At 46.6% G+C, this 27,991-nt stretch overlaps 1 protein-coding gene across 1 annotated transcript; it reads left to right on the forward strand.

Moving 5' to 3' along the window:
• The first annotated feature begins 632 nt into the window (after window positions 1–632).
• OSCP1 (organic solute carrier partner 1) lies at window positions 633–27,988 on the forward strand. Its single transcript, XM_081225852.1, has 10 exons — window positions 633–803; window positions 9,895–10,049; window positions 15,041–15,208; window positions 15,720–15,800; window positions 22,835–22,938; window positions 23,463–23,591; window positions 24,132–24,201; window positions 26,265–26,404; window positions 27,331–27,394; window positions 27,635–27,988. The coding sequence occupies exons 1-10, from the start codon at window positions 692–694 to the stop codon at window positions 27,749–27,751; spliced, it is 1,140 nt and encodes a 379-aa protein (XP_081081978.1). The 5' UTR covers window positions 633–691; the 3' UTR covers window positions 27,752–27,988.
• Window positions 27,989–27,991: the final 3 nt, after the last annotated feature.

Consider the following 27,991-nt stretch of genomic DNA (forward strand, 5'->3'; position numbering starts at 1 on the left):
CACTCCAAGTAGCTTTTAGGGAGGAAATGCAGATAATTCAAGGACTTCTGGTCCTTCCCCCACCTAAAAGTCAGTTACCATTTTATTGAGTGCTTTCGTGGCATTTTGTGATCGCAATAACTCCTCTCTGCCATCCTGGGAGGTGGGTGTCCCCTCCACTTTCCTATGAGGAAGTCCAGGCTCAAAACACCTGCCCCAAGTCAAACAGCGAGGAAACTGCAGAGCTGGGATTAAAACCCAGGTCTGTCTGCCCGGAGTCTGCTCTAAAGGAGTTTTGCTTGGGTTTTCCTGGTTCAGGGGCACGTGGGCACGTGGGCACGTGGGCACGTGGGCACGTGAGCACGCGGCCCGGCGGGGTGAGGGTGACCGCGTGAAAGAAGCCGGGCCGCCAGCCCTGCCGGGTACTCACCCATCCGTCGGGGTTCAAGAAACTCAAAACCCGCGCTCCAGAACTAAGGCCCACGCCGCTCCCACCTCCGGCTCGGACCAATCTACCCTGTAGGTCTTCGCCGCCCCGCCCAATACGCGTCCGCCCCCGGGCGCCTCCCAACAAGCGGCCTGTTGATTGGCTCTTCTTTGCCGTCCGCCGTGTTGCCTAGCAACCGGGCTTCGAGGATGCGTCTGACGGGCCTCCAGGCCTCTGGCTACCAAACCTCCGGGCTCTGTACCAGCTGCGCTCGCTTCCGGCACCATGTCGGTGCGGACGCTACCGCTGCTCTTCTTGAACCTGGGTGGGGAGATGCTTTACATCCTGGATCAGCGGCTGCGAGCCCAGAACATCCCGGGAGACAAGGCCCAAAAAGGTGAGAGGGACCAGGCCCGCACAGCCAGCCCCCGCCCCCGCTCTCGCAGCCAGAGCTCCCCAGCCAGGCCCCTTTACAGACTGACCAACAACCCTGCACCCTGCTCTCTCGTAGCCAGGGACCTCTTTCACAACCCACAGCCCTATCCAGGCAGAGCCCCTCATGAGCAAAGTCCCCAAAAGATCGTTTCACCGCAGAGGGATTTAATACCCCCGTTGGATATTACTAGGGAACCTGACCCCCCCGCCATTTACTCATCCCCTTAAATTGGAGATGATTTCCCAATCTCTCTTGACAACCGGTCCCTCCCAAATGTGGGAGTCCCAGTGGCCCACGACCTGGCGGCACACTCTGCTAGTCCGAGCATCCTCTTTCCCCCCAGGGAAGCTTCTGAGCCTCCATTCCTCTGTGTGGTAGCCTCCTTCATAAACTGGAGGCCAGTCTTGCTAACTTCAGAAGCTATTTCTCGAAAGGTGAGGTTCTGAAGTAACATAGATAAATAAGAAGATAGAAGACAAGTTGTAAATCTTTTCCCTTCCCAATTGTTTGGAGAGAATGCAACTGTGGAAGTAATGAGATGAGAGCTTCTAAAGTGCAAAATGTGCCTCCCATGCACAGCACATCTAACCCCAGAGGAATGGCCACCCAGAACTCTCTGCCACCCCTTTTCTCTCCCTTTTTCCCCCTCTTCTCAACCAACAACTGTTTTCACCAAGTTTCCTGGATTAACTATGAAGGAGATATTATATTTCAAGGTAGCGGAAGAAAAGTTGGTATAAAGGTAACTGACATAGCCGCTGGTTAAAACATTTATTCTCTCCAACAGTCTCTGTATGCTCCATTGATGTTAAACATACAAATTCAGATGTTAAGCATACATATTCAGATATTCACTACTGTATCTGTGCAACTGAGTCCAAGTCCATGCATAAAGAGATAAAAGAACTCCCTATAGCATACCTCCGCCATTCATTCTGTACACTGCTGCCAGTGAGTTTTCTAAACTGCAAATCCGTCCATACTTCCTGCTACTTGAAACCCTTTGTCAGCTTTCCACTGCTGTCTGGATGGAGGCCAAGTCCTTGGCAGGACATTTCAGGGCCCTTCCTGATCTGACCTCTGTCCACCTCTGCAGTCCCACCTTTCACCACTGCCTGCCTCCTACTGCTTGTAGGTCTCCATTTAAAGCATGTTCATTCGTGTTTGCATGCTAGTAATTCCCATTCTACCCCACACCTCTCATTTCCATGCTAGTTATCCCCTTGCATCCTGCATTATTCAGCTTAAGAACCATCTCCCTCTCATCTCCGCATGGGAAAGGGCCTGCGCATACTCCCATAGCACCCCAGTGTGTCCCTCTCCACCTTATCGCTGGCCACATTATACTGAAATGGTCTGTATATGCGTCTGTCTCCCCCGTGTGATTGTCTTTTTCATCTTTGTATTCCAGCACCTAGCATAATGCCTACAACAGAATAAATCAGTGCTCAGTAAATGTTTGTTGAACTGCTGTTTTGTATGACATTGCCATTTCTTCCTCAAGAGGGTTCTGTTTTCCTTGGCACTATGTTATGTGATTTCTTCTGGGCTATTGGCACTAGTGAGCTGACAGGTAGTTCTTGGACTGGTAGTCTGCATCTTGGAAGGCAGTGTAAATTAGCAGTTAAGAGCATGCTCTCTGGAGTCATACAGATATGGGTCCCAATTCCAGTTTTGCCATTTAACTAGTTGTGTGACCTTGGAGTGTAACCTCTATAAGCCTGTTTCTTTCTCCATAAAAGGGGAATAATAATATGCACCTTACAATGAATTTGTAACGATCGAATGAGGTCATGTATTTAACACGTTTAACCCAATGAGTAGCAGATGCGGGTCTTTCAGGAGGCAGTCTGGGCAAGACCCTGTGAGTACTAGGGGACTGGCTTCCTTTGTGTTCAGGAGCTGCAGTCCTTCTGGGTTTGCTAGATACAGCTTCAGGGAGTTTCAGCCACCTTTCGTAATTCACCTTCACACACTCATTCCTTCCACAGTTGGGTTGAGTGTCAGATGCCATGTGAGATGCTGGGTGGAGCCTGATGCAGCCCTTCTGCACATTCACTGGAAGTAGGGCTTTTGATCAGTCTGTCCAGTAACTGCTTCTAAACCTGGGGGATATGTCTTCCTAATACAACAACAACAAACATTTTGTAAATTTATTTATTTTATTTATTTTATTTTTTTGACTGCGTTGGGGCTTCGTTGCTGCACGTGGGCTTTCTCTAGTTGCGGCGAGCGGGGGCTACTCTTCATTGCAGTGCGCGGGCTTCTCATTGCGGAACACGGGCTCTAGGTGCGTGGGCTCAGTAGTTGTGGCACGCGGGCTCAGTAGGTGTGTCTCGCGGGCTCTAGAGTACAGGCTCAGTAGTTGTGGTGCACAGGCTCAGTTACCCCGCGGCATGTGAGATCTTCCCAGACCAGGGCTCGAACCGGTGTCCCCTGCATTGGCAGGCAGATTCTTAACCACTGCGCCACCAGGGAAGCCCCAACAAACATTTATTAAGCACTTACCATGTACCATAGACGTCTCTGAACACCTTAGTCCCCACAACTATCTTACCATATAGGTAATACTCCTGTCCCCATTTTACAGATGGAGAAAGTAGGCTAATTTGCCCAGGGTTACATAGCTGGTAAGAGGAAGAGTAAAGGATTTGAACCCAGGTCATCAGACTCCAGAGCTCATACTCTTCACCCGTATCCTTAACTGCTGCCCTGTACTTCCATACCCGAGGGGACTGTGTCAGAATCTTTGTGGGGGGAGTGGGGTGGGGAGGGGACTGGAAGATTGGGAGGAGACAGAGAGGTTTGAAGAAAAACCCAGTATAACCACTGATTTTATAAAAGAAATGACGGAAAGTAGTTGGTTGATGAGGACCTGCAGAAGACAGAGCAAGAAAGCAGGGCAGAGAGTGCGGGATTCAAAACATCGAGAAACACTCATCTCTTCCACCACTTAGAGTTGGTGTAGCTGCAGGAGCAGGGGCCTCTGTGACAAATGCCCCTGCACAGAGGCCTATAAAACACCAGACACGGTAAACTAGTCCTCATTGAAGCTTTGAATGGAAATCGTATTTCTTCTAGATGTTTTCACTGCCTTATACAACTAATTGGTCTCCTGGAGGCCATCCTGCTCCCACAAGGCCAGCGCAGATCTTGCAGTTTTCCCCCCAGTGCAGCCTCTAGTTTAGCATTCAACAGAAAGGAAGTGCTCTCTCTGTGGGGCAACTTTTGAGTGTTGCGTATTGAATGCGGTCCCATGTTTAAGCAATTGCGAGAATAATAAAAGCTGCCTTTGCCTCACTCCCACCCTCTTAAAGATACTCATCAGTAAGACCCTCTTACATTTTGTCTACGTTCCTCAGTTGACAAGGGGAAACTGGGGCATGGAGCCATTAAGTGATTTTCCCAAGATGCGCAGATCACAGTGTAGTACTGAGCAACCAAATGCTGTGAGGTTCTGTTTTTATGTTTCTAGTTCCAATTTAACAGGCAGCTCTGGATATCCTTGGGCCTACCTCCCACTCAAAATATAAGTAAAGTGGAATTGTCACAAACAAGTCATCTGGAGAAATAATAGAAAAACAGGGCATCCTTTACCTTCCCCGGATCCTCAGGAGGAAAGGGGCCAGGAGCACACAGTACGACAGAGACCTCTGCTGGAGCTGATTGTCACTGCCTGCAGGGATGCCTGGTAGCCCTGGGCATGTGTTCGCCAGCTCTGTTTTGTCAGCAGCAGGTAATCACTGTCCCTTAGGGTAGGTGAGCCCCTCTGTTCCCAAACACACCTTCAAGAGGGTTGCAGCTGAATCTCTCTGAATTCCCACAAGCCTATCAGGCAAGACCGCCTGTAAAATAAATGCCACGAAATGATAGAAGATGCGGACATTATGCCAAAGAAGCCAGCATCTGCTTTAAGGAGGCCAGACTCTTGGTGCTGCTTCCCCAGTGTCTTCTCTCCTAAACCCTGCGACTCTTGTGGGAGAAAGATGATGAATTTTCCCAAAGGAGTCTGACATTGCAGTGGGAACCCTTTGCAGTTAGTTAGGACATGGCACTGGCTGTGCTTTCAGGCCAATCTCTTCGAAGCTGTTGGTATTGTGTACTGAAGGCACATATATGCTTTGCTTATAACCTCAGAAATCACCTCTCAAACAATCTAGTGCAAATGTTTCCAAACTACACCAAAATACAAAATGTTTTTGAAATGTGGATGTGTGTAGAACTCTGTTTATCTGTGGGTGGTTTCTCTAGATTGAAATCTCTCCCAAAAAATTAAGGAAAAAAAAATCACCATTCTTTATGGGTGGTGTCCAAAGTTCTCCAGCAGAGAAAGCAGAATTAGGAGAGAAGCCAGCTAAGTGCCTGACGTGTCTGTTTCATGCCCACAACAACCCTACAAGGTAGGTGCAGTTATCATTCCCCTTTCACAGATGAAGAAACTGAGGTTTAACAAGCTGTTTGAAGTTATCTAGCTAGTAAGTGGTAGAGCCAGGTCTCAACCCCTAAAGGGTCTTGATTCTCACAGATTTCTCTAGCCAAGTACATTTTTCCTTATTTGGTCTCTTCTTGGCATCTCCCTGACTACCTTTGTCCTCAGGAGCTTTCTCTACAGTGGCCCCATCGTTATTTCCCTCTTTTTACATGGAAGTCATGCCTCTCTCTATAAAAAGTAAATCAGAAACAAATAGACTTTTTTCCCCTATTAATTCACATTTCAAGTTTTTTAATTTGAGCGGTTCTGTCTGTACTCTAGAAAGCGAAATCTTACAGTAATAAGAAAATCTGGTTGTGAAGAAAGAAAATCCTTTCTCTCCCTGTTCTTGGGATTATTCTTCCTTGTGGAAGTTAGTGTTTTTAAAAGCCTTGTATTGAATGATGTGTATTTTCAGAGTGTTAGAGGGGATGACTTCTTGAGCCTTTCAAGATAAACCCCACGGTAGCTAGTCCTCCTGAGCTTCCTCTCCTCCTAAGCCACCCTCTGTAAGATACAGCCTCCCTAGGGCTTTTTTGGAACTTGTTGTTTAACCATCATCCTTTTAAGAGTTTCAAATGGAAGGCAGAGCATTTGCATTAAACATTAATGCAAACATGAAAAATAAAGTTTCATAAGCCAGGTAATTGGAATTGGTATTTTTAAAGCCTCATTGAAAATAACGTTCTTGCTTCATGAACTGGTGTTTTCTTTTTATATGCTTCATGTAGATGAATGGACAGAGGTGGACAGAAAACGAGGTATGCTATTTCGGGGCTGCATGTATTCAGTCTGCATCCACAGGTTCACCCAGTCCTTCATCAGCGGGGCTTAAAGTGGGACCACTCTAAATATTTCCAAATAAAAGAATAGGTGTGAGTTTCTCTTTAGCTGAGACATCGGTTATACATTTGAATCTTTTACTTAAATAAATACAGAGTGGAAGATGAAAACCAAGGGAACATTGGCCAAAGGACCATATTGCACCTGAGGTATTTGTCCCTTTTCATCAGTTCCAAGCTTTGCAAGGATAGCTGGAGCAGTAGCTATATTTCTGGATAGGCTGTCCTATTTACTCATCCTTAAAACAATTCTGTGATAGCATCGTGTAGCCTAAGAGCTGTTCTGCTTAGCACACGGAGATAACTGTTGAACAACCGAGAATAATGGAAGCTTATGGCTGCATGGCCGCCAGGATTGCATGCAGAAGGCATGACACGCATGCAGTATGGCCTTATCATGCCAAATCTTCAGTTTCCTCTTCACCTACAACTAGCAGCAAACCTGAAAAAGTTGTCAATTCCTCAGAATAAAACCTTAGCCTTTCTCACCTTTAACTGTCACGAATATCTTCCATCATTTGACATTTGGGTATAGTTTACCCACGTCATAGCCAATGTCCTCGATATTTTAAGTGCTCTCCCCACACCAAGTATGCTGAGGAGATAATGTGTATAATATTTAAGAGCACAAGCATTAAAATCAAACAACCCCATTCTAATTTCAAGTCCACCGTCTGCTGTGTGATCTTGGACTTTAACCTTTCTAAGGCTCACTTTTCCCCCTTGACAGAATTGGATAATAATTCAGAGTTGTCCTGGGGTTTAAATGAGATAATGCATGGAAAGTTCTAAGCCCAGTACCTGGAACATAATAAGGCTTCAAAACATGGTAATCATCCAGAAGTAGTAGCTTCTCTGTTTTACCCTTGGTTCCAAGTTGTATGTTCCCATAAACAATAAAATTTACAGCAGAGGTAGCTGATAAAAACTCAGTTGCTTTCATCAAGAGAATTATTTCATCAGGCCAGGCTCAAAGAAAAGCCCAATCGACGTGGTTGATACTCTTTTATAATATTTCACAACCATCTTTCACCACTTCTCTTGAGCAATTTTTGGCCCACCTCTTGACGCACGGCAGAACTTCAGGTGAGAAGTGTGGATTTTGAAGACTCTTCGTGTAAGTAATTGAATCACTGGAATTTATCTTAACTAAAGCGTCCAAAAATAATAAGCAGAAACTGACTTCATAATCTGAACCCGGGATTAGAAGCCTGTTATGTTAAGAACTCAGTTATTGACCCTTCCAGTGCACCTGTGAAAAACCACCCCACTCCCTGGCTTTAGTCTCCTGATGAAATCTGGCTGCTAGCACATTCCTGCCTCATGAAAGAATGCAGAGCTCATGAGAGTGCCAGAAACTAACACCAGCACCAACTGACAGATCAGGTTAAAACTATTTCTCAGGTTTAACTTGAATGCGGTGTGGGCTGCTACTCTTGGGCAGGGACAAAGGTTACTTCCTCTTTGTGCCCTGATGTTTATGTCAGTGTCTGGTACTCAGCAGGCCTACCTCAACCAAGTGCCAGGTGAAGCACACTGTGAGATATAAGCATGTTAATTTGTGCCCCCAAGCTCTTTCCAAAGAATTAAGTGAAAGGTGGGCTCTCTGGGTGCCAGGGCCCAACCGTAAAACTGCCATTTCCTCTTGGGGACATTTGTGTTCACTGCTCTGCCCACAGGGACAGGGTCTGTTGTACTCTCTTTCCAGCAGGAGGACTTTCTGGAAGTTCTTGTGCAAGGAGCCATGGTGATACATAGCTTATTCACTTCCCCAGGGGAAAGGCTTCATTTTGCTTTTTACTTTGCCAGAGTGGCTAACAATCACCTTGGGATTTTCTTTCCTTTAGAGCTGATTTATTTGAGTCTAAGCTATTTTCCTAGATTCTGCTAAAGGCTCAAAGACCCTAGGGACATATTTCAGCCCTAGGTGAATGGGAGCTCTTTGTAAGCGTGAACATAATCAGAGCTGATGTGATTCTTTAACTTGAATTCTTCCTCTTTGGCACTTCTCCCTGGCCTACATACACCTATAGAAAATTCTTCAGATTCTCTCTTCTGAGGCTTTATATGTGTCTTTCCATTTGTAGCTATTTCCTTGCAAGTTCTACATGTTATATAGGCTGTGGTAAGAAAAATTTCAGAAAGCCCAATTTATTGCAGGTCCTTGCTTGGTTAGGTCAAAGGCAAAAAGGCTGTGCTTGAGGCAAACCCAGAAGAGTTCATCTGTCTCTAGGGAGACAATGGGGAAATGTTAGTGCACATCGAGGGTAAGCTGCGCTGGGTTGGAACTGTCCAGTGTGAGGGATGCCCTGTGTTGGTAATGGATCTGATTCTTCCTCACTAATGGGATGGAGTATAGAGTAAAATCCAAAGGTCAAGTGTGAGTTCAACACTTCTGGAAGGAGTCAGAGTCAGTTGGTTCTTTTGTGTCTGATGGGGGAGTGGGGAGGGAGGTGTTTCCCTTCCCCCTCTCCCCTCTCTCTGTAGCCCTTCCATTTAAGATTTAAGTACGACTAGCCCTCAGCTCCCCGTTCTCCCCAGAACTGCTCTTTGAGATACTTTAAAATTCTGGCCTGAGCCCTCAGTGTACGTCTATCAGTTACTTACAGGTTGACAGGGTGCCCGATATCATGACCTTGCCTTCACTGTCCAAGATACAAGGCCACAGCCAGTCACCTGGTGTGTCCCCTGTGTGAGAAAGAGGCGTCTGTATCTTTCAGCAATAATCACCCACGTTTGATCATTGATTTTGTATAATTATGTTAAGTAACCAGTTTTCTTTCAAATTTTAATTACTACGAATGTATCGTCTCAGCATCCATATACACTCACCTTTAGGCAGGGATATATCTGGCTTAATTAAGAATAATCTGTGTTCAACCATACCTGTTCTTATTTCTTGTACCAAAGGGTTTTCCTAGCCCTCAACTAATGTTATTTGAGTAGCACAAAATATCTAAATGAATGAGTGAATGAAAAACTAGAATTATAGAAACTTTGGTTTGCACATGCCTTAGGACCTTTTATTCTCACCGTATGGACATTTTCCATCTGAACAACAGTATGAGACATATCACTACAGTATAATATCAATATTATAGATCATATATAGAAATTAAGGCATCCTAAAATGGTGTTTATCTGAAGTACATATCTTATAGAAACATTAGAAAAGTTTTAATCTCTAACCAGTGGGTAGACTTGTCTATTTTTGTAAACTGTTTTGCAAAAAAAATAAAGAAAAAAAAAGAGTCAATTACCATTATAGGTCCCATTTTTATAAAATTTAATTTTAAGTAAAAATGTTATAGACTTGCTAAACAAACAAACAAAACAGCATAATGCTGTTTCTCATTTTAAGGTAGAACTCTAATCGAAAAGAATCTTTTTTAAAGATTCTAATAGGAATCTATTTTAAAGAAAGAAGAAACTTATCCCCTATCACCAAGTGAGACAATGTATGTAAAAGTGGTTTGTAACCGTTGAAGCACAGCATATTTGTACATTGTCACATGTATGTTTGCCCTGAGATGGTCTCATAAAGCACTCCTGACCCTGCTTTCTACTGGGACACCTGTGTGGTTTCTCTCCAGGGAGCAGATCTCACCAAACACATCCACATCCACATCCCCACTCTACATAGGCCCAGCTCCTGCATTCCATTCGTACACGGGGAGCATTTCCTGAATAAAGCTTCCGCCAGTACCTTGCTCAGCTGCATCTTCTCTTGTCTCTCCAGTTCTGAATGACATCATCTCAACCATGTTCAATCGAAAGTTTATGGAGGAATTGTTCAAACCCCAAGAGCTCTACTCCAAGAAGGCCCTGAGGACAGTCTACGACCGCCTGGCTCACGCCTCCATCATGAGACTAAACCAGGCCAGCATGGATAAGGTGAGCAGACAGCTGCCTCTGTCCCCTGGGCTGCATTTCTTGTGGATGATCACAGACTGGAGTCAAATGAGATGACGTATGCAGTGGTGCCCGGCAAAAGACAGGCACATGTAAACATGGGTTGTTCTTGAGTTTCAAGTTGGGAAGGACCTCAGAAGTCATCTGCACCAACCCCTGTGTTGTTTATTCCATTATGTCACCCAAAGAGTGTGCTGATTTGCATGTCCATGTTTAGGAACACCTTAACCCAATACAAGCACCCAACCCTAAAAGCTTTAATTCTGCTTCTTCCTTAACAAAGCTCAGCTCTGCAAACCAGGCTTTTTTTTTTTTTTAAGAAGATGTTTGGGGTAGGAGTTTATTAATTTATTTTTTATTTATTTTTGCTGTGTTGGGTCTTCATTTCTGTGCGAGGGCTTTCTCTAGTTGTAGCAAGCGAGGGCCACTCTTCATCGTGGTGCGCGGGCCTCTCACTATCGTGGCCTCTCTTGTTGCAGAGCGCAGGCTCAGTAGTTATGGCTCACGGGCCTAGTTGCTCCGTGGCATGTGGGATCCTCCCAGACCAGGGCTTGAACCCGTGTCCCCAGCATTAGCAGGCAGATTCTCAACCACTGTGCCACCAGGGAAGCCCCCGGGCATTTTTTTTTTAAAGCAAATTCAAAACTGCTCAGTCTTGGGCTTCCCTGGTGGCGCAGTGGTTGAGAGTCCGCCTGCTGATGCAGGAGACACGGGTTTGTGCCCCGGTCCGGGAAGATCCCACATGCCGCGGAGCGGCTGGGCCCGTGAGCCATGGCCGCTGAGCCTGCGCGTCCAGAGCCTGTGCTCCGCAACGGGAGAGGCCACAACAGTGAGAGGCCCACGTACCGCAAAAAAAAAAAAAAAAAAAAAAAAAACTGCTCAGTCTTTATTGGGTTGGCCAAAAAGTTCGTTTGGGCTTTTCCGTAAGATGTTACAGAAAAACCCAAATGAACTTTTTGACCAACCCAATATTTATAATATATACATATCTGTTTCTTTGCGAAACCAATTTTTGGGTACTCTGATTTTAAAAGGAATAATTCCCAATAAATAATGGCAGAAAATAGATAAATCTCCTGTTCATAAGAATTCCAAACACTTATATAGATACTCTGCCCTCAGCGATAGAGAGCATAACTCCCCACTGCTTGAATGTGGCTGCACTTGGTGACTTCCTTCCAAAGAAGACAGTATGGAAAGGAGGGGGAAAACAGCTAACTTCTCAGTGGAAAAACATGGCAAATATTACCTCAACCAGGTGGTAACATCGACAGTGATAAGCCACGGGGTGGTACCCTGATTTGATGTGATGAGGGTAACACTTTGCCTCTGTGATCTTCCCCCCAAAAACCCACAACCCCAGGCTGATCATGAAAAAAACATCAGACAAATATCATTCGAGGGCTTCCCTGGTGGCGCAGTGGTTGAGAGTCCGCCTGCCGATGCAGGGGACACGGGTTCGTGCCCCTATCCCGGAGGATCCCACGTGCCGCGCAGCGGCTGGGCCCGCGAGCCATGGCTGCGGAGCCTGTGTGTCCGGAGCCTGTGCTCCGCAGCGGGAGAGGCCACAGCAGTGAGAGGCCCGCGTACAGCAAAAAAAAAAAAAAAAAAAATATCATTCGGGGGTCATGTTACAAAATACCTGACCAGTCGTCAAAGCTGTCAAGGCCACCAAAAACAAGGAAAGCCAGAGAAACTGTTACAGCCAAAAGGAGCCTGAGGAGACATGATGACTAAATATAATGTGCGATCCTGGAACAGAAATAAGACATTAGGGTAAACTAATAAAATCTGAATAATACATGGACTTCAGTTAGTTTGTAAAATAATGATAATAATAATTCCTTTTCAAGTCCCTTCATTATGTGAATTTTTATAAATCACGAGGACTGTCTCATTGCTGTTACCTGGAAACCTCAGAGAGACAGGCTGCCTTGAACTATGCCCTCTTACCTTCTGCCACTTACCTTTAGAAAGTTACTTTCTTTCCCTGAGCCTCCGTTTTCTCATCTATAAAATGGGGATAATAACAGCTACTTCATCAGTTAGTGGGAAGATTAAGTGAGAAACATAGATATAATGACACTAGAAGGCCTGGCACATAGATGTTCAATAAATGTTCGGTATCTTCTCTTCTCTGCTTGTTCCTCTCCCTCTGCCTTTAAGAAAGTTTAGGTTTCCACTGAGAAAGGACACAGAACTTGGAATAAAAAAACCTGGGTTCAAGTCTTCTTTCTACCAATAGCTCTGAGACGCAATTGACTGAATAACTCATCTGAACTTTAATTTCTTCATCCTATACCTGTTTTTATCCTTTATTCCTAGCAAAGTGCCCTGTACACAACAGGTACTTAATGTTTTTTGTTTTTTATAAATTTATTTATTTGTTTGTTTATTTATGGCTGCATTGGGTCTTCGTTGCTGCATGCGGGCTTTCTCTAAATGCTGCGTGCGGGCTTTCTCTAGATGCAGCGAGCGGGGGTTCCTCTTCGTTGCGGTGTGCAGGCTTCTCACTGCGGTGGCTTCTCTTGTTGCAGAGCACGGGCTCTAGGCGCACAGGCTTCACTAGTTGTGGCTCACGGGCTTAGTTGGTCCGCGGCATGTGGGATCTTCCTGGACCAGGGATCGAACCCATGTCCCCTGCATTGGCAGGTGGATTCTTAACCAGTGCACCACCAGGGATGTCCCAGGTACTTAATGTTTGATGATGATGACGGAGAGTCTTAAGTCTACATCTTTAGTATCAGACACGCCTGCGTGTGTGCACGCACACACACACCAGGCTGCTCCTGCTGTATGCCACTTTCTAAGCAAGATGTTTATCTGCATGTTGGAGAAAGGGGATTGTGTAGAGGGTTCTAGCACGTGCTTCAGGATCTGACCGTCTTTAGTTTCAAATCTCACCCTACTACTAAGTACCAGCTATGTGAAATTAGGCAAGCTTCTTCATTTTTAAACTTGGGATAATACGTACCTCATAGAGTTCTTGTGAAATTAAAGGAGATCAGTTGAGGCCATGCATATCCACATGCTCACACAGCACTCAGGTAGCTGTAGTTTAATTCCCAAGCGCACCTCAGATGTGTCCATACCTTCTCTCCCAAACTCCCCTGCCTCCGTCGTAGCATCATGTATCTCCCAGGCACTAAGTTGGAAATGCTGTGGTCCTTTTGGACAGCCCTCAGATCATCTCCCGAATCCAGTCAGGCAAGCACCAGGTGCTGACAGCTTTCCTCCTGAGTGTCACCTGCTCTTCTTTTCCCTTCCTTATCCATCCCCACCATCTTTATTCCAGGCCTTCCATCTGGGTCACTCCAACAAAATTTTTTTCATTCATGCAATCAGTAGATGTTATTGCCACCCTCTTAGGAGCCAGGCACCAGCTAATCCTCCCCACTCCAGTCTCTCCCTTCTCTCGCATCTCATCATGGCCAGAGTCACCAAACTCACTTAATTACTACTTTTATCACATCAGCACAGAGCATTTCAGTAGCCCCCTAATTCCTACGACATCGAGTCTAAATTATCTTGTCCATCTTTCTAAAACCTCTAATATTCCAACCTTGCCGTACCCACCTGTATTTCCCACCACCCCAAACACAAACCATCCCCTCCAATCAGGCTGCTCTCCTCTTTCTCCCAGGAAAATAGCATGGGTATGGCTGCCTCCAGACCCTCACACATGCTGTTCCCCTCCACTAGAATGCCTTTCCCCTCCCTCAGCCAGCTGGAACCTTGCCTTGAGTCTGTAGCAGGCCCAGTTCTTCCACAAAGCCTATCGTGACCACTTTGGTCCTCACCAGTGTCTCACCTCTGATCTTCATGGGTGGTCATACCATACTTGGGGCTTGTTGATCTCTTACTAAGTTTCATTTTTCATCTCATACAGTCGTGGAACTTCATTCTTGCCACTTTCACATGTGTTTTCTCATTTACTCCTCTCAGCTGTTCTGCAATGTTGGGAAATTAGGGAGGTTTTTTTAATATTTATTTATCTATTTGGCTGTATCGGGTCTTAGTTGCGGCATGTAGGATCTTCGTTGCAGCACGTGGGCTTCTCTCTAGTTGTGGCACTCGGGCTCTAGAGCACACGAGCTCAGCGGTTGTGATGCGTGGGCTCCAGAGCGTGCGGGCTCCAGAGAGTGCAGGCTCAGTAGTTGCAGTGCCCGGGCTCTCTGGTTGTGGCGTGCAGGCTCCAGAGCACACGGGCTCGGTAGCTGCAGCACATGGGCTCTCTAGTTGTGACGCACAGGCTCCAGAGCACACGGGCTCAGTAGTTGTGGCACACAGGCTCAGTAGTTGTGGCGCACGGGCTCTGTAGTTGTGGCGTGCGGGCTCCAGAGCACGCAGGCTCAGTAGTTGTGGTACACGGGCTCTCTAGCTGTGGCACATGGGCTCTAGAGTGCACGGACTCAGTAGATCTGGCATGCAGGCTTAGTTGCCCCGTGGCATGTGGGATCTTAGTTCCCCAACTAGGGATCAAACCCGTGTCCCCTGCATTGGAAGGAGGTTTCTTAATCACTGGACCACCAGGGGAGTCCCAGGAATATTTTTTACACATGAGAAAACTCAGGCTTAGAGAGGCGAAGAGACTTGGCCAGGGCCATCCAACAAGTCAGCAGCATGGAGGGCTTGAATTTGGGTTTTCATTCTCCACGTCCAGCACCTTGTCCAGGGCCCCCCAGCTGCCCGTACTGTTTCATGTGTATTCCATCAACAATACATGTAAGCTGGCCAGAAATCCTGGTTTGCCCAGGAATATCCTGGTTTACTCCTGTTGTCCCAGCTTAATTATTACTATCACCCCTTTTTACTCTCAACAGTGTCTTGGTTTGAGTGATGACTAGATATGGTCACTGAGCTGCATGATAAGCCCAGAATTGGTTTCCGGTAAGTGCCGACTGAATCATTGTTTGAGGTTCTGATGTCTGCCTTTATGGTCCTGTTTCTTTTATTCATGTATGGGTTGGCAGCTCTATGACCTGATGACAATGGCTTTCAAATATCAAGTATTGCTGTGTCCTCGTCCCAAGGATGTGTTGCTGGTCACTTTCAATCATTTAGATGCCATCAAGGGATTCATCCAAGACTCCCCAACCATCCTGCATCAAGTGGATGAGACTTTCCAGCAGCTGACTGAAGTAAGCGTATCGTCAGTTTATCACCCCTCAGCCCCAATACCCGTTCTCATTCCTCTGTTAAGGACAGGCAGATTCTATGACAAAGAGAACAGGGTGAGGAATGACAAAACCTGCCTCTCCCAGAAAACTCTCAAAATCTACAGGTATCCGTTTTGGAAACACAAGAGACATTATCATCTTATACCCTCTCACTGTTGCCTTCATAATTGGAGAAGCAACGATACAGAGCATAGCTGTTCTCTCCTAACTTTTCTGAAAGGGAGTTGGTGGTGGATGTTCTATAGAATCTTGGGGAACAGGGGAGGTAAAGTGCATGCTGCTCGGTGTGCCACCGTGGGGCTTGTCCCACAGGCGAGGGTGCAGTGCTGGCCCTCCTGCCCCGCCTGCCCAGCAGCTGAGTCCTCTCCTTGCTCTCTGGCTCCCATCCCTGGGCGCCCACCCACCCCTGCCTGTCTGCACTCTCCATCTCACTTCTGAAGGTGGAATGCTTCTATCTGCTTTGCCTCTGCAGATATACGGGGGTCTCTCTGCGGGGGAGTTCCAGCTGATCCGGCAGATGCTCCTCACCTTCTTCCAGGACCTGCACATCAGGGTGAGTGAGTGGGCGGCCTGGGAGCACCCTGCCGCTGCTGTCCTGGGGAGACAGGGTGCAAGTCTTCAGGGCAGACAAGGCTGGGATTCTGCCCAGTTAGCAACATCCTCGGTGTTTGGCTCCATGCTCATAACAAACCTCAGCAGTTTTTCAATGGACCAAGGAAGACAGTGATGCCACCGTTCCCTCCCAGTTACCTTATGTGTTTCTTTAAAATATGGCTTCTTCCCTTGCTTTCCCAGGCCACCAGCCTGATCTCAATTCCAAAAGCTTTTCTCGAGCCTTTATCATCTTGACTTCTCCAGTGTCTGAGCTGTCAGGAGGCTGCCCTCCTGCTGCATGAAACTGTCACCTTGCATGGAGTTTCCTGGCAGCATACTGTCCTGGCCTTCCCTTACCTCTCCCGTCTCTCTGCCTTTCACTCTTTCCTCCCCCTCCTCCTGTCTCCAAACCTTCCCCCTTCTGCCTCTACCCACCCCCTGCTCATGAGGAATCGCTTTCCTCCCCACTTTGGCTTCCACCCTTCCACCTATGACTCCTACAACCTCTACCCAACCCTTGCCCCAGCCCTGCCGTCCAGACCCACATCTCCACCTGCTTGCTGAGACACTCCCCCATGCCCACAACCTAATGTCTATAGCTAAACTAGTCTCCACAATTCAAGTCCTGCCCAACTTCCTGGTTTCTTTTCAGAGCGCCACCATTCCCTCACTCACTCGGCTCAGGACCAGAGCATCACACCTTTGAGTTCCCTTCTCTGATCTACTAATTGCTTCTAAGGCCCATCGAGTCTGCCTTTTCATTCTCCACGCCCTCCTTTCCATACCTGTCACCACCAGCCCGGCTCAGGCCTTCATACTTCTTGTTGGCTCTTGCGTCCCAGTTGACCCTGCCTCCTCCAGACAATTCTACACCCTAACTTTGAAAAACACATTTCTGAGCTTCTGAATGTGGGGCCTGTCTCTCTTGCACAGGACTTTGTTCCTTCCCAGAATTTAACACACTGGTATGGGAGGGTGGTATGAGCCCAGGCTCAGGAGTCGGGCACTCCTGTGCTTGAATCCCACCTACGGCACAGCTCCATGACCTTGGGCAAATTACTTCCCTGGCGCCTTAGTTTCGTCATCTGAAAAATGGAAATGAGAGTACCTAATTTAGGGTTTTTCAGGAGGATTAAGTGAACCATCACATGTAATATATATGTATTTGCTTGTATATATATGTATACACTATAGAATGCTTCTGGAAGGATGTACAGGAAACTGGTCACAGTGGTTGGCTCCTGGGAGTGGGGAACTGCATGGAGGATAGGGATACAAGAGAGACTGACTTTCCCTCGTGTACCCTTTGAACCTTTTTTTTTTTTTTTTTTTTTGGCCGTGCCACACGGCTTGTGGGATCTTAGTTCCCCGACCAGGGATCGAACTTGTACCCCCTGCATTGGAAGCACAGAATTCTAACCACTGGACCGCCAGGGAATTCCCACCCTTTGAACCTTTTAAATTTTGTATATTTGCATGTGTAACATAGTCACAAAATAAAATTCAAAAAAAAGAAGAAATAGAATATGCTTAGAACCTGATTGTTATTTCCCTCCTATGGACAGGGAAAGACAAATAGATTTCAACGCTGAGGGCAATTTTATTTTTAACCCCCATGAATAATTTCATTTGCTATGGATGGAGCAATAATAACATCAATATAAATTAAGATCTCTAATAGTCATCAATTAAAACTTAAAATATGAAAGTACAAATAAGATTAAGTTTTGCATTGCTTTAAATATTAAAAACTCTGCATCATATGGCTGTCAAGACTGCATATTTGGACATTATTTTATGGACTGTAGTAATATAAGCAGCCACATTGATTTCTCAATTCTGGCAAGATAAAATTCATTATGATAAAAAGACTTGCCTAATAATAAGTCTATAACAAAATCATTAAAATATATTAAACCACAAAATATATTAAGCTTTAATTGCTAAATGGGCAGGCAATGAAACATCAGAATGTTTATCAAGAGAAATAGGAATCACATATCCTGACATTACTCAGCCACTGATCTGTAACATCTGGCTGCTTTTCCAAATCTGGTCTTTAATGGTATTTCTGCTCAGCTGCAATTTATGATTGCCTATACAGATTCTGTGTTCAAAACAATCTTCATAGTTTTTAGATTTTTTTAGCAAAACTAACTAAATCAAGAAAACACAGCTCTGAAAACTCCCTTGCTCATTGTTTAACCAAAGCAAATGCAAGACTCCTCATCCTAATGTCCAAAGCTTTCTGTGATATCACAAAACAACGTGAAGTGGGCTTAGTATGGTCAAGGCCTGACCTGTGCCCCAGGCCCCAGAAGCTGCACAAAGATGGATTCCATTTGGAGTCCTGAGCAGTTATGTACAACCGTCTCAAGTCCCAGCCCCCTTCAGCTCTCCAGAGCCCCTCCAGAGTTGCCTCCTAAAAGGTGGGCCCTCAGGTCACCCACCCTCTTCCGAATGCTCCTTCCCACACGTGCATCTTCTATCATGGACTTTCTTCCTGTGCTCCCCCTCTTCCCGTTGTTGGAAAACATAACTCCATCTTCGCCTCTTCACAGCATGGTCCTTACACCTCCACTCTGTTATCCACTCCACTTGGAAATAGTTCATCCCTGGAAACCTAATCCGTCTAACAAATACGTATTGAGTGCCTACTCTACACCAGGCAGTTTTCAGTCCTGAGATACAGAAGTGAACAAGGCAGAGGCCCTGCCCTGAGGAGGTTCTGTGCTAGTAGGTAGAGACAAGGAGGACACGTAAATCGTGTTATGGCTCTGATAACTCTTAGGAAGGTGGCCATATACAGTACAGTTATAGAAGGCAACTGGGACAGGATGTTGCCTTAGACCAGCACTGTCCAACAGAGCTTCCTGTCGGTGATGGAAATGTTCTGTATCTGTGCTGTCCAATATGAGAGCCACTAGCCACATGTGGTTGTTGAGTACTTGAAATATGGCTAGTTCGACAGAGAAACTGAATTATTGATTTAATTTAAATAGTCATGCTTAACTGGTAGCTACCATACTGGACAGTACATTCGTAGACGATAGAGGCAAAGACAGCCTTTCTGAGGACAGATATTTCAGTTGAGAGTGTAATAACAAAGATCTCAGGGGAGAGCATCTAACCTGAAGGGACAGCTAGTTCAAATGCCATTAGGTAGGAAAAAGCATGATATTCTCCTTGGACAGAGCGAAAGCTAATGAGGATGGAGGATATCTACGCAGGGGTGATATTTAAAATAAAGTTAACAACCTGTGCAGCATGGGCACTAACTAATCAGAAGAGATGCCAGTCATGAATAAACTGGTACCTACCTACCTAAGTTGACTTAGCTTTAGACCCTAGTAAAGGAGTTTATTCTAAGAGTAAAGCAAAGATCTGGAGCATCTTAAGGTGAGTGGTAACATGATTTGTGTCTGGAAGATGAATTAAATGGGACAAGGGTAGAGGGTAGGACAGCAGTTACAAAATCTAGGTAAAAATGAAAGCACTTGGATTAGGTGGAGACACGTATGGAATATACCTTCAGGGCAGGGCCAGTAAGATTTACTAAGAGTTTGGATGTGGGGAATGAGGGAAAGAAGAAGAAAGAAAAACCCCTAAGTGGCTGGTGCCATTTTCTGAGTGGGGGAAGGACTGAAGGGAAGTGTATTTGAGTAGAAAAAATAATCAATTCTATTTAAATTGGATTTGCTCTCCAAGTAGCAGAGTCAAGTAGGTAGTTGAATACCTAATCCTGGAGCTCAGAGGAGAGTGCCAAGCTGGAGACGTAAATGTGGGAATCGTCGGCATACAGCAGAGAGACGGTATGCGAAGTCTTCTGGCCACCTGAAGGAGGCTGGTCATTCTCCCTCATCCACAGGCAGGATGTGAGAAGCAGAGTCGGCATTCTGCCAGCTTCTCCCCCTCACCTTCCGATCATTATTTTCCTGCCCTCACAAACTTAGCCCTCCTCTTGTAAGGCCAGTCCAGCAACCATTACACCGTCCAAAGCCCTGCACTCATCCCTCACTGCTGAAACCGACTGCCAAGTCACTCACCCACATTCACCAAGCATTTACATCCCTGGCTCACTTCCTCTTGGCCACCTGACTCCTACCATCATCCTGTGGAATGTGGGTGCTCATGGAGATGTCTCATCCAGCACTCCAGCCCCACAGCTCCGTGACCTTCATTCCCTCTTTCCATAGGAAACGTGGGTCCTGCCTTCAGGACCTCATCAGAGAAGGGAAAGTGCACTAAGTACCTTGGGTACATTTGGTTCTGACCCAGAAGAGTGTGAAGAGAGAGGACACAATGTGGGCCATGGCCACCTCTACCCAAGAGCATCAGGGAGTCTTCATAGCGGATCCAATAGCTTTTAAAAGAAATAGGTTTGGGGGCCCTGGCGGTCCAATGGTTAGGACTCCACGCTTCCACTGCAGTGGGCCCGGATTTGATCCCTGTTTGGGGAACTAAGATCCCACAAGCCATGTGGTGTGGCCACAAAAAGAAAGAAAGAAAAGAAATAGGTTTTCACCAGGACCATGGGAAAACAGGAGGAGGGGTTAAGAGGACACCATCTCAGTAAAGGCACAGGCATGTAACCACCTGGTGTCATTGGTGCAGGGGGCCAGAAGGCTGCAAGCAATCGAGTATGGCGAGAACACAGGGTTCAGGGAGGAACGTGGCTATGGAGAGGAACAAGGGTCAACTGGACATTATCTGCCAGGCAGCAGAGAGCCAGTGAAGCAGGAGAGGGACACGGTCAGATAGGAGTTTAGAAGAGTCTCTCTAACAGCCAAGTGGAGGATGGATGAAACACAGATGAGAGCGGAGGCAGGGAGACCAGTGTGGAGGCTCTGCAGTGGCCAGGCTGGAGGTGATGAAGGTCTGCACTAGGGAGCAGGGTAGAGAGGAGGGGCCAGACACAGAAGTGATCACCAGGTGGGCAGGCTTGGCGACTGAAAGGCCATGGGAAGGTGGTGGGCAGGGAACTCATACTGCTGACTTGGTGACCTGATGGTGTCATTCACTGGGATCAGGTTAGGGAAGACAGCTTGAGCCCTGTTCTGAGCAGGGTGAATTGGAGGTGCATCCCATGGAACCCATAGGTGGACACGTTTAATAGGAAATGGGGTAGATGGGTCAGATGCCCAGGAAGACTGAGTGGAAGCTCCAGATCTGGGAGCCATCAGCACAGAGGTGAATACTGGCGTATGGGTGTAGATGAGATCACCTCGGAATAAAAAGGGTGGAGTGAGAGGAACAGGGCACGCGAGAGTCACACCTACAGCTGAGGGCCAGCAGAGGGGCTGGGCAAGCAGGCAGACCCAAAAGTCCCATCCAGCCAAGGACAGATTCTCAGGTCAAACACACAGTTGACTTAAATTTGTACATTTCAGATCTATGACATAGTCAACCCTGTTAGAATTAGCTAACAGAGAGTCCAGTACCTACATATGGTCTCACTTCTCTCTCAAAATTTTCCTTCTCCATGCTTATTTTCATATCCCTTGGTCACAGAGTCTCAAGGTTAAAAATTCCTTAAAGCCAAACTCTCCAACCAACCCAGTGTGCACATTTTCCCCAAAACATGCCTTGCGCCTGCCCATCTCTGCTTCTGAAGTGTCTTCACACCCACCTTCCTCCTCCAGGCCCAGCTCCAAACCCGCAGTTGCACCTACCCACCCCCTCTGCCTGTGGTCATTCTCCTCAGTGGGCTCATTTGCATATTCCATTCAGCATATCGTGTTTTATAGTGTCGTCGTTTTTCCATTCTATGCTGTGTCCTGTGCCCAATTAGACTGTGATACTGAGAATATTAGTTATCTCTTATTGAGCACTTACTATGTGTCAGGCTCTGTGATAAGTGCTTTTTGTTCATTATCTGACATAGTGGTCAACTAACCCATTGAATAGGTTCTGTTATTATCCCCAGTTTACCAAAGAGAAAGGTGGTGTAACTTACCAAAAAACCCAGAGCCAAGGAGAGGCCCAGCTGAGGTGTGAGCCCAGGCAGTCTAACATCGGCAGGCCAAACTGCCGGCATACAAATCCTTACCACTTGGCACTTTCACTGCCTTGCATGCAGTAGGTGCTTATTCTTGATGATATTACTAATGAAATCTTGTAGAATTTTAGAGTTTCAAGGGACCTTCAAATGTATCTCACTTTACAGATGAGGAAGCTAAGCTCCAATAAAACTGATTATTTTTTTTTTTTTTTTTTTTTTGGCGGTGCTGCGCAGCTTGCGGGATCTTAGCTCCCCAACCAGGGATTGAACCCAGGCCACAGCAGTGAAAGCACCGAGTTCTAACCACTGGACAGGCAGGGAACTCCCCAATAAAATTGATTAACTGCTACAATCTTGATGGGATTTAACCTGCCCAAGGCCTGAATACAGGGCGCACAAAGCAAGGAGTAGAAGTAAGCATCATGTAGGGTTTTCAGGCACAGAGAAGACCTTCAGACTCTAATGCCAGCTGGATCTACCGGTCCAGCACCTAGCTGAGAGCTTGGAGTCAGAAACACAAGGGTTTGAATCCTCAGCCCTGCCCCTTATGAGCTGGCTGGCCTAGAGGAAGTGTCTTAACCTCTGAGCCACCAATTCCTCAACTGTAAAACGGAGATAATGAGGTTCCTATAGCTCAAGCCTCACAGCTGTATAGAAAGTTTGCAAGGGACCAAGGAATGGGTGTGGCATTTGGTGTCAACCTTGGTTTTGAATCCTGGTCCTGTCTCTTATTGTTCTCTTTGGGCAATTTCACTCTGTGGACCTCAGCCTCCTCATCTTTAAGGCAGGGGTAGCACTACTCACCAGGAAGATTTGATGTGTGGCGCCAAAGAAGTTCTGTGTGAAAACGCTACACCTCTGCAGGTGTTAGTTATGGTGAGTTTTTCTCTCTTAGGTAGCATTCTTAAGCCCTTACACACTTTCCATCCTCAGAATGCATATGTCTATGGAAATATACCAGGAAAAATGACAATAAGTATTTTTTTCCCCAGGTGTCCATATTTCTAAAGGACAAAGTTCAGAATTCCAACGGCCGCTTTGTGTTGCCAGTGTCTGGGCCTCTTCCCTGGGGAACCAAAGTTCCCGGACTCATCAGGTGAATTCTCAACAGTAATTGTGAGACCAACGTTTGGGGTGCTGGGAAACCAGTATGTGGGCCACCACGTAGAATGCAGCCCTGCTGGGGCCCCTCCTTTTCTTCAGTTAAGCACAGCAGTGAGGAGGTGAGGTTCAATCCCAGCTTGTCACCTCGCAGACACTTGAAGCAAACCACCCATTTCACCAGGATTTATTTCTTCATCTATTGAGTGTTTACTGTGAGGATGAATAAGATAATACTGTAAAAAAAAAAAAAAAAAGATAATACTGTAAATGCTCCAAAGTGTTACACAGCACCCGGCACATAACATGTACTCATATTTACATAATATGTAAAAACATATTTACATAATAATGTAAATATTATTAGTATTATTATACTACTATCATTACATCAACCAGCATCTTTATCTTGAAGCAGTGCGTGAATTCCCTTATGGTCCCATAGTACCAAGATTAAAGAAGCCTCTGGGACTCTCCAAGCTTGGAGAACACGTCATCAGGTCGTACTTTGTATTGTAGAACGTTCAACAGCAAAGGCGAAGAAGTGAGGAAGGCAGAATTCAAGCACGGCGGGAGCTATGTCGCTGCCCACAAAGAAGGGTCTTTTGAACTCTATGGAGACCGAGTCCTGAAACTGGGAACTAATATGTAAGCAGATTCCTCCTTCCCCAAATGAATTCAAGTCCAACGGAGGTCCCTTCACTTAAAAAACCAGCTTGACTTCTGCTATGAAAAATCCCTGCTGACAGTTGGAGGAATTTCCCCTTAGATACAAAGCATGCAGAGCCCCGATGTTTCCAAAGGACACCTCAGATTTCCCAACATAAGGTAACTTAACAAGTTGAAAAGATAAATAATTTTAAATAGCCATGCAAGAGAACTAGCCAAAACCTTTGTTGCAGTGGCGATCCAAAAGGGCCTGGCCTTCATGTACCGATCACGTTTTTTTCAGCGGTACACATTACTTTGCCAGAGAAAACATTTCCACACAGCTTCCCAGAAATTTTCTTTGGGGAAGAAGCAAAATTTGAGTGGTTGACACCCACTTAGTTGTATTCTGTATTCCCAGCGCCTTTCTGGACACTTTTTAATGCCTCAGAATAAAAACTATGCACTATATTTATGAGTTAGAAGGAAGTCAGGGTAAAAGGGCTGGACAATGTTTTCGTGGTTTTCTGTTGCCACCAGGTACAGTGTGAACCGGCCCGTGGAAACCCATATGTCTGGAGCATCAGAGAACTTAGCTGCACAGACACAGGTAAGCTTCTGCCTCCCTTGTTTATCTTCATAGCTTATTTCTAGATACAAGAGTCTGGACGGGGAGAGGGAGGGATCTCTAGATTTCAGAGCTGGCCAACATTTCCCTCATTGTTTGCAATCTTCTCCATTCCGCCTTACCAGTACACAGGTTTTTTGTTTTTTAATTTTATTTATTTATTTATTTATTTATTTATTTATTTTTGGCTGCGTTGGGTCTTCGTTGCTGTGCGCGGGCTTTCTCCAGTTGCAGCGAGCGGGGGCTACTCTCATTGAGGTGCATGGGCTTCTCATTGCGGTGGCTTCTCTTGTTGTGGAGCACGGGCTCTAGGCACACGGGCTTCAGTAGTTGTGGCACATGGGCTCAGTAGTTGTGGCTCGCGGGCTCTAGAGCGCAGGCTCAGTAGTTGTGGCGCACGGGCTTAGTTGCTCCGTGGCATGTGGGATCTTCCCGGACCAGGGCTCGAACCCGTGTCCCCTGCATTGGCAGGCGGATTCTTAACCACTGTACCACCAGGGAAGTCCCCATCACACAGGTTTTTAATTACAGTTTCTCATGGAGACTTCCAGTGATCTGAATAATTAGGTAATTTTAAGCTTGGCTCCACCACCATAATTAAGCAGGAACCACACGCCAGGACATGTGAAATAGCATTGTACCCGTGCTACGAGGTCCGTGGTTGCTGAGTTTAGCACTTGTGTGTATTCTGATCCTTAAAACATCCCTTTTCAATGCTTCCCTGTGTAATGACGTGGAAGCTAAGTTCAAAATGGGGTTTTTGGTTCTCTGAATTCTGTTGTACAAATTTTCACTGAACTAGCTACCAGCTAGCTATAGGACAAATCATGGAATATTCAGTTATTCTGTAAACATTTACTGAACTACGTCTATGGGCTGGGTTCCCAGGACACAGAGCTGGCTTAGATGTGGTCCCATCCTGAGGGCCTTATAAAGACGGTGATGGAACAAATAACTACAACACGGCGGAAGACGGAAGACGCTCGCTGAGCATTCTGAGTAAAGAGCTGTGTCAGAACACGTGTCCTGTCCAGCGGGTGGGAGCGGGGGACAGGGAACAAGAAGTCTTTTCAGGGCTTCCCTGGTGGCGCAGTGGTTGAGAGTCCGCCTGACAATGCAGGGAAGGATCCCACATGCCGCGGAGCAGCTGGGCCCGTGAGCCATGGCCGCTGAGCCTGCGTGTCCGGAGCCTGTGCTCCGCAGCGGGAGAGGCCACAACAGTGAGAGGCCCGCGTACCGCAAAAAAAAAAAAAAAAAAAAGAAGTCTTTTCAGCGGAGGCGACATTCAAGCAAGGCTGTAGAGTGAAGAAGATACTAAATAGCCCAGAGGGAGAAACAGGCATACAAACCCAGGTGACAGCATGAGCAAAGGCACCCAGAGGCATAGTGTTGGGGAGAGCGGGGAGGCACCTCTCTCCCACATGGCTAGATCATAACATGATAGCAGCAGTGGCCAGAGATTCGCCTGGGCAGGGACATGGGGCCTGATTCAAGAGGCAAAGCAGGGAAAGGCTGGGTTAGAGAGAGCCGGTTAGGAGGAGGGGGGAAGGCTGCAGTGGGAGCAGGCAGTGTGAGTGGGAGCCACAGGATGGAAGGGATACGGTGGGGGGATGGGGGGAGGGGTTGTTCACAGTGACCACCTGAGCGCAGTGTGGTCGCTCCCATGGAATGAGTGCCCTTGGACCTGGAGCCTCCAGCCAGGCTACTTGTAAAGGCTGGGGGAACTAGATTGCCTGAAGGAGAAGCAACGTTCTTCTCCTTCAAGGAAGAAGGTAATTTGAGGAGAACGGGGATCCCTGGGGCCTTCCCCTCATCTTGAGAATCTCTGGTTTGTGCCTTGTTGGAGTCCCTCTGCTTCTGACACAGGTTATTTCTCTCTTGGTTAAGCCTGTTTTCTATGTTTCATTTGGACCCAGTCCTTCCCAGCAGTAACTTAAACTGTTATCGTTTTGCCTTGTTTTATAATACCACCCCGGGGCTCTGGGGTCTCAGCAGAAAATGTGATCACCTTCATGTGGCTAAAAATCATGAAATTGTTCCTGTAGGAAAGCATTGCTCCAAACCCTCTTGCTAAAGAAGAGCTGAATCTCTTGGCCAGGCTGATAGGAGGCGTGGAGATTAAGAAACCCAGTGGCCCTGAGCCAGGATTCCGGTTGAATCTCTTCACCACTGATGAAGAGGAAGAGTATGTTTTCAGCCCGTTTCTTTAAAGACCTATATAAAAATCCTAAGTGTGATAAGAACCGAAAAATGACTGTTATAAACCAAAGACACTTACAAACACAGATGTAAAGATCACAAATGAAATACCAGCAAACTCAATAACCTAGTTAAAGAAGAATCCACCAGTATTAAATAGCCTGAACTGTGTGGATTCATTCAAAAAATAGTTCTAATGTTTCATTTAGCAAAGCACAACTCAATGAGAGAATTGGAAGTCAAGGTAATCATGTTAACAAAAGACTGTTAAGAAACCAGAAGGAGATTGGAGCATGATATCTTTGGGATCAGTCTCCCCCAGAACCAATAGTGGTGGCAATTCACTGAGACTGACGCAGCGCTTTACAGTTTACAGAGCACCTCTGCCTTCATTGTCTCATGTGATGCTCCTCGCAACCAAATATTTGGGATGGGGGCTGCCTTCTATTTCCCTCTCCACTGAAGTGGCAGGTACTGTGGTATGTGTGGGGACCCACAGATGGAGCGGAAGACCTGGGACCTGTCCTCAGGCACTCCCAGTGTCGTAGGAGCATGAACACGTGCACAAGTCACTCGAGCACCATGTCATAAACACTCCAGTGGAGGACACGGCAGCTTGACTTTGCGCCCGCGGATTGAAGGAGTTGGCCACTGAGCTGGGTCTTGGAGTTTGCCAAGCAGAGGAAGGGGAAAAACGTCCTTGGCAGTAGTATATGCAAAGGCACAGAGACATAAAAGGACTTCTTGGAGCGTAGGGTAGGGTGCACTGGTTGGGGACAGGGTAGAAAGTTGAATGGAAAGGGCGGAAGGGGAGGCAGAAAAAGTTGGTTGCCAAATTATCAAGGGCCAGTTTGCCACAATAGCAGGGAGAAAACCCTAACCTTTGACCCATTTCTCTACCATCTTGTGCAGACAGGCAGCGCTAACCAGGCCAGAAGAGTTATTCTATGAAGTTATCAACATCCAAGCTACTCAGGTGTGTGCACGGGGTTACACAAGTCAAATCTCATTCCCCTCCTCGTCTTATACTAACATTGAACTTCAAAGGCCCTCCCTTCTCCTCTCTAATCAGCACGTAATGTAGTCCCTATTCTGACAAACAGGTGAGGAACTGAAATGCCTCACAGTGGTGGGAAAATTAACTACCAACTGCACAAAGAGGCCATGGTGCCCACACAGCCTCCTCATTCCCTTCCACCTCTCATTTCTCTCACAGGACCAGCAGACGAATGAAGAGCTGGCTCGGATCATGGGGGAGTTTGAGATCTTGGACCAGCCAAGGCGGAGTGCCAGCAAGGGCGATGATTTGCTTGCCATCATGGATGAGTTATAGCTGTGCTGACCAGGCACGACCCTCCCCCTACGGAGAGGCTTCTTGATGAGGACCCTGGGGGATGCCCCAGGGAGCCAAATGATGCTGCTAGTTTTCTACTAAGTGAAGCCCTTCCTTACCTCTTGTTCCTGTCTATGTCCTAACGGACTGTGCGGGTCTCCCTCAGGGAGCACAGTCTCTGGAAGGCACACACATATTCCTATTTTCAGCAAAATATATTCTGGCTTTTACATTGGACCT

Source organism: Mesoplodon bidens (assembly GCF_964165515.1).
Source record: "Mesoplodon bidens genome assembly, chromosome: 2".
In the NCBI taxonomy this organism is placed as follows: domain Eukaryota; kingdom Metazoa; phylum Chordata; class Mammalia; order Artiodactyla; family Ziphiidae; genus Mesoplodon; species Mesoplodon bidens.